The sequence below is a fragment of the Cyclopterus lumpus genome, chromosome 24 (genome assembly GCF_009769545.1).
Source record: "Cyclopterus lumpus isolate fCycLum1 chromosome 24, fCycLum1.pri, whole genome shotgun sequence".
In the NCBI taxonomy this organism is placed as follows: Eukaryota; Metazoa; Chordata; class Actinopteri; order Perciformes; family Cyclopteridae; genus Cyclopterus; species Cyclopterus lumpus.
In genome coordinates, this window is record NC_046989.1 from 9,498,374 (window position 1) to 9,510,351 (window position 11,978).

General features: G+C 42.2%; 2 protein-coding genes and 1 long non-coding RNA gene across 4 annotated transcripts; 2 read left to right on the forward strand and 1 right to left on the reverse strand.

Moving 5' to 3' along the window:
* Window positions 1–624: 624 nt before the first annotated feature.
* Window positions 625–1,818, reverse strand: churc1 (churchill domain containing 1). The gene is given in 5 exon segments (XM_034528161.1): window positions 625–999; window positions 1,089–1,159; window positions 1,568–1,666; window positions 1,669–1,701; window positions 1,812–1,818. Coding segments are annotated over 5 exon segments (303 nt in total). The 3' UTR covers window positions 625–906.
* Window positions 1,819–1,825: 7 nt separating this feature from the next.
* LOC117727051 lies at window positions 1,826–8,154 on the forward strand. Of its 2 annotated transcripts, none has more exons than XR_004609010.1 (13): window positions 1,826–2,249; window positions 2,696–2,838; window positions 2,970–3,031; window positions 3,220–3,422; window positions 3,508–5,265; window positions 5,363–5,423; window positions 5,705–5,858; window positions 5,969–6,029; window positions 6,110–6,885; window positions 6,976–7,013; window positions 7,116–7,254; window positions 7,540–7,674; window positions 8,037–8,154. It is a non-coding gene; the product is annotated as an uncharacterized LOC117727051 (long non-coding RNA). The 2 variants fall into 2 exon arrangements; XR_004609009.1 differs by having other exon boundaries at window positions 1,828–2,418.
* A 309-nt stretch (window positions 8,155–8,463) lies between these two features.
* Window positions 8,464–11,876, forward strand: LOC117727049 (zinc finger protein 106-like). Its single transcript, XM_034527043.1, has 7 exons — window positions 8,464–8,652; window positions 8,949–9,010; window positions 9,166–9,286; window positions 9,814–9,886; window positions 10,012–10,083; window positions 10,265–10,411; window positions 10,648–11,876. Exons 3-7 carry the CDS (start codon window positions 9,276–9,278, stop codon window positions 10,750–10,752), a joined length of 408 nt encoding a protein of 135 aa, XP_034382934.1. The 5' UTR covers window positions 8,464–8,652; window positions 8,949–9,010; window positions 9,166–9,275; the 3' UTR covers window positions 10,753–11,876.
* The last annotated feature ends 102 nt before the right edge of the window (window positions 11,877–11,978 follow it).

Here is an 11,978-nt window from a genome sequence, read left to right on the forward strand (position 1 = left end):
TGACAGGAAGTTACAATATGTAGACAAAGACAGATTGAATCTCAAAACTGATTAACTCCAAACTTCTTTAAAATAACAGCAACATTAATCATCCTTTGGGCTTTATTGCTATACAAACTCCAGGATTGAAAACGACCAGCTTTACCAGTGGTTATGTACGTAATAAAGTTGATGTATTACACACAAGATGTGCAGTATGGTGGATTCAGGTTGGTTATGAAAGAAACTGAAATTACAACAAAAGGTCAGATGTTGACAATATAGCAAGCAACTTAATTAACAAAAACAATCTTTCAATAAGTAGCTGTTCTGGAACCTGGGAGTTTGACCAGCTGGCGTGGAAATGTTTGACATTTAATTTTTTTCTAAGCACTTAGTGGGTCTTGCAGTCTGTTAGCTTACAAATGCATGTTCAACATTTAATTATTGACCTTGTGGTGTTTTGTCAACTGCCATTTCCAATGTTGGGAATGAGGTTTTAATCTCAAGCGCCTTCACAAATAAATTCAGAACTATGCAGACTGGATCACTTCAAACGGTTTGGTGCCAAAGAGCATTACTGTTTCGGGGGGCAAGCTATTTGGCAAAAAAGAAATAACTTTAAACCACATGACCTGATAAAAATACTGTTGTAAAGAAATGTTTATTTGCAGTACATTTTCAATTCACATACAGAATATTTGTGTTGTGTAATGGGGTATAATACAAGGTTGCATGTCCTGCTCAACTGATATCAGCAGAGTAGTTTACAAACAGCCATGGACTTAAAATATGGTGTACTTTAATTTATAAACCTTGAATGGATGATTTATTTTTTTTAAAAATTAGAAAAAAAGATGCCAGGTGCCAGCAACACGTCCGTGGTGGTGACACTTGATTTGAAAAGCGAATCATGACCTACAAGATCTAGAAGAGAGGTGCAGACTGTCTGGGGTCATCTGGTAACACACTGATTGAGTCCTCTGCCTTTCCACACAGCATGCAGAGCATAGTGTACTCCTGGACAACACAAAAACAGACTTTATAAAACACACTAAACGACGATACAGGGGCAACGATTAACCATGAATTCTGTGGAGAGACATTACCTGGTATTCATCGACAACAGAGAAAGTATATTCATGCCTGGCAACAACATGGTCACAATTTTTGCAAACATCTGGAGGAAGAAATGGACAGTAGAAGGTTTAGGATTATTATGAGCGAGTCTGGTCTTTTTTTTCTTCACAAGAAACACACTGCACATCCAAACCCATTCAGACGCCTGAAGGTGCCAAATTCTTCCACACTAAAGTGGAAAACATGGAGGAGCCTCTGCATGTTGAAACAGGAATAGTGTCTAACCCAAGCTGTTGCCACACTCTTGTCTTTAAACACCACTGCATGCTGCAGCATTAAGTCAATAACGTGACCTTAGATTACATGTAGGGGTCTAGACAAACACCTGCAAAACAGACCCCATATGTCACGTTACATCAACGATGTACATGTTGATGTAGCACATGTGACGTCAAATGAAAACGGGTCGGTGAACATGCGTCAGGAGCATAAAAGAAGGATGACGAACGGTCATATGTGACGATCTCCTCTCCATCCTCATCCTCTGTGGCTTTATTGCTGATAAGCACGAAGTCCCTCTGGTTGCACTTGGCGCAGCGCAGGTAGTCATCAGGTAGGAGCCGTTCTCCAGACAAGTGTTGCCTGAGCAAGGAAATCACAGCAAGAGCATCGCACGTCACTAGTTTGGCTTTTCCGATGGCGCCCTGAATGTCTCACTTTAGCGTTGTAGCAGCAGGGCGTCGTTTGGTTACGTTGCATTTATTACCGAGTTATAACGTTTTAACAAACGCGGTAAACGTTCAGAACTAGTTAACAGTAACATATGAATCAACCTACCCGGTCCGGGTATTCTTTTTGCACACAGCCGTTGCACATTTTTAACTTCTCTCAGGTCACTTGGTGATAAAAAAAAAAAAAACAACCAACAACTGCCAACCACCAATGTCTTTCTTTTTGTTGGGCAACAACTCCTCTTCCGCACTGAACAGTGGCCCCTTCGGCTCATCGGAGCTGTACAAGACCCTCGCGGCCGGAAGTCGTCGCGAAAGCCCCGAAGTCGGCTCCTCTCATCTTTTGTAGATCTACTCGAGGCTGGAGACGAACTTCCGGTGTCTTCTTCAGCCAGCGATTGGCCGACGTGAACTTTACGTCAATTTGCGTGAACAAACATGGCGGTCGAGCTGCAGTAGGTCCGTCCTTGCCATGACAAATGTGTTTGGTATTTCTGATATATTATTATTCAGGCATCACATTTTTTTCTGCATAATCCGTTAAGAATTTCCCTACATTTCCGTTAACTTAACGGCTCGTGTGAATTCAACGTGAGCGGTAACGGTTTCACGTCGGTCCACCTCAAAGGTGAATGATGGCTACTTTGACTTGACAACCACGTTGTGCTGCTGTTTTAAGTTTGGACTCGATGACTGCAGTGTTACACCTGTTAACGTCCTCAAATGTCTCTCTAATGCCGATGTGATGTAAATACCACCAACAGTCCTTATCCTGAAGTGATATCATGCTATGGAGACGTAGTTGGGATTTAAGTATCCCATAATGTGATGCTCGTGCACAGATTTGTTTCACATGTGCTTTTATCGCGTGCTCTTTTTTTTCTTTTTTTTCCACATCTTCGTAGAAATGTCAAACGTTCAAACCCCGCATGGTAAGTTGGGTAAAGCCCATGTGAAGAAGAAGAAGAAGAAGAAGAGCAATGCAGCATATTCACAGCAAGCCAAAACGGTCTACTGTATTTTGTGTCGCAGATCTTCTTTGAAAGCGGTGAGTGGCTCTAACTTTACACATTTAACTGAATAGTAGTGCTGGCTAATATGTTGTTGTTGTTGTTTTTATCAACCTACAGTAGTTCCAAATTGATTCCAATTGCTTGACAAGATGTCTCTTAATTACAGCAAGTACAACACCATGAACATGGCATGCTGCATCACAGAGAGCTGGAGACAGTGCGGGGCATGTGAGTGACATTTGTCAGATATAAACATGTGAACCTGTTAATATAGAATATTTAAAATATTTCATGTTATCCAGTATTTTCCTGCCTTAGTGAGATAACCTATTCATAACATGCATCAGCCCGTCTTAAAGCAGCGAATCTGACATGCACTTGTATCTGACAAAATGTTCTCTTTCTTTCATTGACAGGGATTCATTTCATACGTGTCAGGCGTGTAATGCATCCTCCATGAGTTTAAATGAGTATGCTAAGCACATCTCCACCACTCAAACACCAAGCGAAGTTGAAGAGTTTGATCGTGAGAAACGTAAAGCCTGTCCCTCTGAATAAGACTCTGTGCAAAAGACCATGATCCATCTCGCAGAGAGAAACAAGACACTAAAAAAGAGGAGTAATACTTTTACCTGCTTATTTATATGCATTTTATTCTCTCCATATGTAATATTTTTAATAACTAATAACTTTTTTCCATACAGGAAGAAAGCAGGGAAAAAGAAAAAAAGAAACTGCAGCAAGAAGCTGGTCATGCTGAAATGCGACAGGGAGCCTTGTGGAAAAACCCGGTTGGGTCCAAAGTAGCGAAGCTGGAAAACAAACAAGTGAACATGAGGATACTGAAGCAGGAGACTCACCAACAAGGAAGTAACAATGCTGTTGTTCAAAACAAAGAGAACAACGCGTCCCGTATGCAAAGGTGTCTTCACGAAAGAGAATCAACTAATCAAAGCGAAAGATTTGTTTGCTTCTCAGAAGAGCCTGCAGGTCAAACTTCTATTCAAGACCAGTCCACACAATCCACTCAGCAGCTGGAGTATAATGACAACTTTTCTGTCAAAATGGAGAGCTCCCAAACAGACAGACTTGTCAGCAGACCTTACACAACCAAGTAGGTGCCACGAGGAAGCCAAAAAAACAAAAAATGGTCTACCGACGTGCAGACGAAACTATTACAACCAGCAGTTTGATGGAGAATTCACCAGTGATCTCCTTCCTCATAATGGAGCCATCATCTTTGGTCATGACCAGGAAAGACTGGGACCCTCTCCGCCAGCACAAAAAGGTTCGGCTCAAATTGCTCCACCAAACGGAGCCGCCGATGCAGATCCAATACGGGATGTCGATGTCAGTGCGATGCTTACGGCAAATCAGAAGAGCACTGGGTGTGAGGGAGCCGTGTAGGAGCTGACCGTGAAAGCCCGGAAGCAGAACTCTAAAGCAGGTTTCCAGATCGGCTGATCATGACACCTTGCACACAAGACGGAGCTGGAGAAAAAGCAGCCGACAGGTGTATCCTCTAAGAAGAACAAGAAGGAGGCGACACGCCACATCACCTCTGCTCCAGCTACATCCGAGCAATCCTCACAGGTTAACAGCCCTGCCCCTGCATCCCCATTCTGGTGTTTCTCACTCTAATATTACTCCCCCTAAGCCAAAGCAGAGAATGGTCAAATGAAACAAGAAATGACTCAACATTGTGAGACAAGCTCAATGTTTGCAAGTGACTCAAATGGACAATCACACCGCAGGGAGGGAGAATCTCAGGAGCTCGACAGCCAGACCTCTCTCAGCCAATATCCGACCACATCCTCTGAGTCTAACCTGAACATCACTCGCAAGGTTCGAATTGCCCACAAATCAGGCAACGTTCAGGAAGGAAAAGAGGCTGGGCTGACACCAACCGTGAAAACATTGCTTAGCTTATCAAGGACCAAGAATAAGTTGACCTGGAGGGAGATGTACAAGGAGAGGAAAAGGATGAAGCAGGAAAAAGACAACGGCATGCCCAGGTAAACCTCTTTTCTTTTAAACTATATCCCTTTATAGTTTGTTTGAAGTTATAGTTTTCATCTGTTTTAATTCTGTGTGGAAACAGGTTTGAATTGGTTGGGGACCCTCTGTCTGACCCGAAAAAGCTCAACACAAGCAAAAGGGCCATAAACACAAGTCTGACAGAAGGCTTTCACTGGGAGGTCGTTCCTAGACGGTCCTTCAGGTGCACAACGGACCGTGTTACCACCTCGCCCCAGAACAACAAGCATATAATGACTCTCACACAGAAACACAGTCAGAATCTCTGATTCGGGAGACCTTTGGAGCAGACTGGTGCGGCACAGGAAGCTGCAGCAGACAGATGGCTGAAGCTGTCTCTGTGAAGGTGGAGCCACAGTTGGAGGGAATGATGGAATTGAGATTTGAGCGCCAACGGTCACAGCAGCAAGAGGAAACGCAATGCTGTGAGTAGTATAGAGTGTTGATAAGTGAAGGCACAGCTGAAACATAAAACCTGATGCATTTTTATGGTTGTAATAACATGATCGTGTGCTCTTACAGTATGATGGCATTTCTGATATGCAATCAAGTGGAAAAAAGAAGAATACAAAGTCAAACAGTGGTAATGTTTTTTTAAGTTCTATAATGTGAAATTCTAACATTGCAGTGAAAGAGTTCGATCAATTCAGGCATTATCATTTTAGAGTAAAAGTGTAAATGTACGCACATCTCAAGGCCATTGGTAAACAACATAAGTAAAAAGGTAACACCTGTGCACTGAAACACATTTTATTTAGATGGACAAAGGTGCAATCCCAGTGAGGTTGTCTGATTTCAACAACAAAATAAAATAATAATAATTAAAAGTAATCAAAAACCTGTCCATGTTTTCCCTTCTAACAGACCAGGGCCAAATGGACCAGCTGTTGGCTGTGTCTCTGAGGGAGGATGAGCTGAGTCACTCGTTGCAGGATTTGGAGCCGGTCTCTGATTCAGGCCCGCAATGCCCTGCAAGCTGCCTACACAGAGGCAGACACTCCTGCTATTGAGACAGCAGGTACCACCACTAATGAAGACGCATAAGAAAATCAAAATAATTAAAAAAAAACGTTCCCCTCAGGTTCAATGTCAAAGGTTTACATTAAATTGTTCCTTTCGGTGTTGTAGTTTACTGAGGAGGTCAACCGTCTGAGAGCCCAGCGCATTGAAATCCTGCAAGGGATGCAAGGTACAGTAGAATGACTCTTTGCTTGGAATGGCTTCATATCAAACGAGTAGTTTATCTTTTTCTTTCTTAATCTCTTTAAGGAGGATACACAGAAGCAGAGAAGCCACCACCTCATCAGCAGGGGCTCCTGCTATTGTACATCCAAGACTCTCGCCCCTTCCTTCCTCACCCTTCCCCACCTCCTTCAGCCAGCAACCACACCCAACATCTTCCATTAGCCCCCTTGCTCTGCCAATCATGCCAGTGGAGCAAGACATCTTCCAAACATCCACAGTTGGGCAGGCCAGTCAGTTTGCCAAAAACAGTCTCCAGTGACTCTGATACACTTCAGGTACCTGCGTACCAACCCGTGCCCCTGTTTCCCTCTGATTTGAAATCTTCACTGCTGCTTCCGGCACCATGCTTAGCTGCTCCTACACTGCTGTTACCTCTCTCAACTAGAGTCCTCTGCATCAGCATGTACAAATAGTTTTTTCCGAATCGTCTGCCTGCAGCAGACGGTGACATCAGTGAGAGGAGAAACGCAGTCAGCCGGCAGTGATTCTGAGGAAGAGATGGGATTAATCTCTGCATGAAAGTTAATGAAAAAGAGCCAGCAGCAGAGAAGCCAGTCTCCACTTTAGTCCCCAAAAAGGTCAAATTGCATCTGCTGCAACATCAGACGAAGATAAAGAAAACGAGAGCGACGCCTCCATCGAATGATGGAGCCCTGCGATGGGGTGGTCATTGATATCGATGGCTCAGACAATGAGGATGCGCCAAATGTTCCAGTCCACCAAGAGCCTCCTCAAAGGTCTGTCAGCGTGGAGTTCAATTCTTTAAGCACACAGACATTTCAGCAAAGTGATGTTGAGAGGTGAGATTACATTTGGTGTAGATCCTGAACCTTTCAAGCATTGCTTTACTTGTGTGAAATGTGACTGACTTTTCTCTCTTGACCACTCAGAAAATTTGTGCCAGTGAAAGATAGCGGTGCTACTCTCGGTGAGTATTGTTTGTTCTACTTGCAGTAAGTGCCACAGACATGTTTAGATGCAAAGCTGGGGTGTTGTCACTGTAATCACTTAGTGTTTGTTGTTTTGTTAGAATGTGGGGACCGAGGACGAGGAGATGTCCGTGGGATCTTTTCTGAATCACACGGGCCCTGTCCACGGCCTCCAAGTTCACGGAAGCCGGTTGTACACATGTTTCAGGGGACAACACGGCACGGGCCTACAATCTGATGGTATGTTGATCACGGTCCAAAATGTAACGTTGTCCCTGCTGACCACGACATCCTTCCTCAGGACAATAAGAAAAGATGATCAAACCAAAATAGAATCCTTCTGTATCACGCAGACTGTTATTGTCTGCTTTTTATACTGAAAAATGACTACTTCTTATTTCACCTAAAATCATGTAAGACTTATACACATTTATCTTTAATTACATTGTACATACAACGCAGCATAGACAATAGAATCATTCATTTATAATCTGTGAAATTACAAGGCAATTTGTCTGTCTCCAGAACAAGGAGTGCGAAGCAGTGTTTCAAGGTCACACAAACAAAGTCAACTGTCTGCTGGTGTCGTCTGTCCCAAACATGCCTCTCGCCTCTACACCGGATCCAGTGACCAGACCATCCGCTGTTTACAGCATAAAGGTACAGAAACGACTGGACAAGCCACATTGTTGCCTCTTATCAGACAGAATCCTGAATGCAATATCTCAGCAACACCTGGTGGGATTTTCTTCAAAATTGGCACACATGTTCCACCTCAACTCAAAGAAGAATGGTGGTCAAAGGTTACTGGGACCGTCTAAACACGGTTTTGGGCCATAATTGATGCTAATTTTGACAATTTCACACCAATAGGATAGATAATGAAAGTGATGACCTTTTGTATAGATGTACACGGCAACTTGATTGGTGGACGTCAGGCAACAAACTGCGAGGCTGTAATTCTAGTTAGATGTTTTACTTTTATTTGATTGAGTTATTGTTGTTTTTCTCCTCGCCTCTAGACCTCAAAAGTGTCTGCAGCAGATCACTCTGACAGACAGAGTGTTGTGTTTGCACATTGCCTGGAAGATCCTGTATGCTGGACTGGCCAACGGATCAGTGGCTAGCTATGACTTAAAGGCGAGTAACATTGTTGTACTGGGGAAGGAGCTCATGATTTGATCCCAGGAGTGGTTAGTATTTATTATGCGTTGACATTAAACCACTACATGCTGTGAGTAAGACGATCATCAATCTACTGGTTTACTTGAGTCAAATATTGTGTTTTACACGCGTTGACCAGAGTATTTGCATGGCCAGGCTAAAATCATTTTGCACTGATTTTGAGCATAGGTCTTATTTTTGTCTATCAGAGTAATGTTCTTACAGCTGCTCAAAACATCAGTAGAAGCGTTAACTCTATATATCGTTTTTTCTCTCATTAGAATCTGAAGCTCTTGGATGAGTTTGACTGCCACAGCCCGCGAGGTGTGAGCTGTCTGGGTGACAGCACAGGAGGGCGCCCGCCGAGTGCTGCTGGTCGGCTCCTACGACAGCACCATCAGCGTCCGAGATGCTAAGAGTAGCCTGCTGCTGCGCTCGCTGCAGGGTCACACCAAAACTGTACTCTGTATGAATGTAAGGAGATAAAGCCACTGAAAATTTAAACTGGTGAACTTAACAATAGGTTTTGCCCAGATAAGGGACCAAGTAATTGGAAATGCAGATGCTGACATTTGCAGATGCTTCTTAATAAACATCTAAAGTGACTAAACATCACATTAATTCTTCTTAAAGCTGTAAATATTTCATTCATTATAATGCTGTAATACATTGTTTCTTCTGTTAATTGAAGATGAATGTAGACCACCCAGATATTATTACTAAGATATAATAATCAGGGATCCTGAATAATATTTCCATTTTGTTTTCAGGTGGTGAATGACCTGTCTTTAGCGGCTCCAGTGACACATCCGTTCATGCCCACAACATCCACGTAAGTGTTAAAGATTAAAAAGGGAGTTTTAAATTATATTGAATGTCAGGTACTTTTCAACATCACAAATCTATTAAATCTGTAATGTATCTTGAAAGTTCAGCACAAATTGAGTTAGTACTGTCAACGTTATTTCTGTTTATCTTTATTTGCAGACGGGTGAGTTGGTTTCGTATCTACAAGGGTCACGGTCATGCGGTCACATCAATAGTCATCCTGGGGAAAGTGATGGTGACAGCCTCTCTGGATAAACTGGTCCGAGTTTATGAGCTACAGGTACAGAATTTATGATGCCAGTTTAACAGTGATGTGTGTAGACTACGGCCTTTGACACCGATATCTGAATAAGTTGCCAGTTGTATAGATGTAAAAAACAAAATAGGAAGCAAACTTCTCAACTACAGACCTCAAAATCACAAGAAGGCCAATATTCACATGTAAATCTCTGTTGTTCATATTTCTTCATCGTAGTACTAATAACAATTTATATTTCTCATAGTTTCCTTTTGCAGCATAGAAGTGAAGTTGGAAAAAGGTCTTAACGTTTTTTATTATCTGGAAGTCCGAGCATATTCTAGTGCCGCCACAAGGCTCCCAGCATACCAAGGAGGAATGGCACCAGTTGTGACAGAGCTAACATTGTTAACATACCAAATAGTTGGTTTACTGCTGCATTAATGCTCTGAATCCAATGTAGAGACAGTTCACTGTAGATATATACATGTGTAATGTGATTACATCGAGCTGTCTTCTTCTGCATCATCTATATTATTAATTTAAACTTTCTATTTGTGTCTCTTCAGTCTCATGACCGTCTGCAGGTGTACGGGGGGTCACGATGACATGGTGATGTGCATGGCCGTACATAAGAGTGTGGTACGTGGACTAAGTCTGGTCCAGCCAGGATTTTCCGATCTATACTTACACGACAGAGGTAATTTTGAAAAAGATGGATGGATATTGTTGAACTATGTAATCTTATCATTATTCGTGCCAAACAGGTCTATACGGGCTGTTATGATGGCAGTGTTCAAGCGGTGAAGCTCAACTTGATGAAGAACTACCGCTGCTGGGTAACGACACATCATCATTTTACAGCGAGTGAATCTTGAAGGAAAATGTTTATATTTGAGGTTGTATCCAAACATTGCCAACCTTCTTCTTCAAGATATGACATGATTTGTATGAATTGTAATGTGTTCTGATTGACTTGCATTGTAACGTGTGTACGTGTGACCTTCGCCCTCTGTTCAGTGGCAGAACTGCGCTCTGATCTTCGGCACGACGGAGCATCTTTTGCAGCACCTCGTCGGTGATCACAGCAACCTGAACATGCAAGCGATCAGATGTCGGTGGAGAGGCTGCAGCGACTTTTTTGACACAAATCAGTCTGTTCAGCAGGTAATGTACCGACTGTTTTTTAAGAAAGTGAAGATTTCCAATCGGCTCATTAGCTAAGCAATGTGTAGGAGTTTGTCATCCCGGTGTGATTTCACACCATGCACGAGAGTACATTTGGGCAGGTTGAACAACTTCCACTTTCATCCCAGGTGTTTTATTGAATATTGACAATGTAATACTAGTAATACATGTGAAAGGGTGAAACTGTTTCCTCAGTGTTTTGCATTTTCTCGCAGAAGCTGCCTGAACACATGCAGACCCACGTGGATAACGACAGTAAAGTGCAGCCTGACAACAGCTGCGGTGAAGATATGCAGCAGATACGGGTTGATATCGGTTGATATTTCTTTAATTCTGTTTTATTTACCATTCATTTCCATTTGGAGATGTTTTCCAGTTATGTTTTAGCTTTTGAGGTGCAAAGTACATGTCTTGGTCGTGTGTATGCTGTGATCTCTGTGACAGTGAGACAAGACAGACTGCATTGATCCCGTTGCATGACCAAATTGAGACGTTCAATCTCAAACACTCAATCAGTCCTGTGTTAAAATTAATGTTTTCAGCTAATTTCTTGATCAACTAAGCCGTTTCATCTTAATTGAATGAGCTGAGTAATTCAATACTATTTTTGGTTTGTTAACACGTTTTTTGTTTTCACTATGAATTCATGGCGTGGTTTTGTTCACCATCTATATATTAATGTATATTGTTCAGAGATGTCATTAGTATATGTGGGGCTAATTACGCGGAACATTTAAACAACTATGCAGCACTGAAATAAACACTTCAGATTAGCTTTGGCGAAGCAGCCTAGAGTGTGAACGGCCTTCAGAATTAGTTTTGGCGATTGACTCAAAGTGGAGGTGACAGGTTTTGATATTGTCTGAATATGTTGAACAGCAAAGCAAAGATGCCACATAAGTTATCCATGAACACCCAGTTTGGGACATTCGTCTGTCTGCCACACTGAGTTATTATTATAAAGGAGTATTGCACCGATTTAGCTTTGCGCTCCTGTCACATTGTTGTTCTTAGAAAGGATCCAAATTAATGCAGCCAGAACACAATATTTTCTTTATTCCATGAATTCATCCTTCCTCGTTAAACCTGGCACCTACAATACCACAATGCAACAAGTTACAGTCCTCTGTTAAGCTCACTTCTTTCTTACACCTCCAGATTTTCAAAACTTGTAGTTTACAGCCCAAATAACGAACTGTATCAGATTTCGGTGCAGCACTGGAGCCACACAACATTCAGCTTTATACTTATTTTTTCACATATTCGATAGAACTCCCCAAGACCTGTAATGAGACTAATGTAAAGGACAATGTGCAAGTGACTGTAATGTATTATATTCCACAACCTCAGATAAGTGGATCATTTTGGGGTAATTTTAAGATTGGCCAGAAGCGCTGAGGATTGCCAGAATGATTTTTTAAATTAAATCCTTTCTAAAGTTTCAGAATGTTTGTCCTGAGATCACTTCAGTGTGGGACTGACAAACGTACATGGACGATGACACGAATGTGGAAACAAAACAGGTGTTACTTGCTGTGCAGTTTGG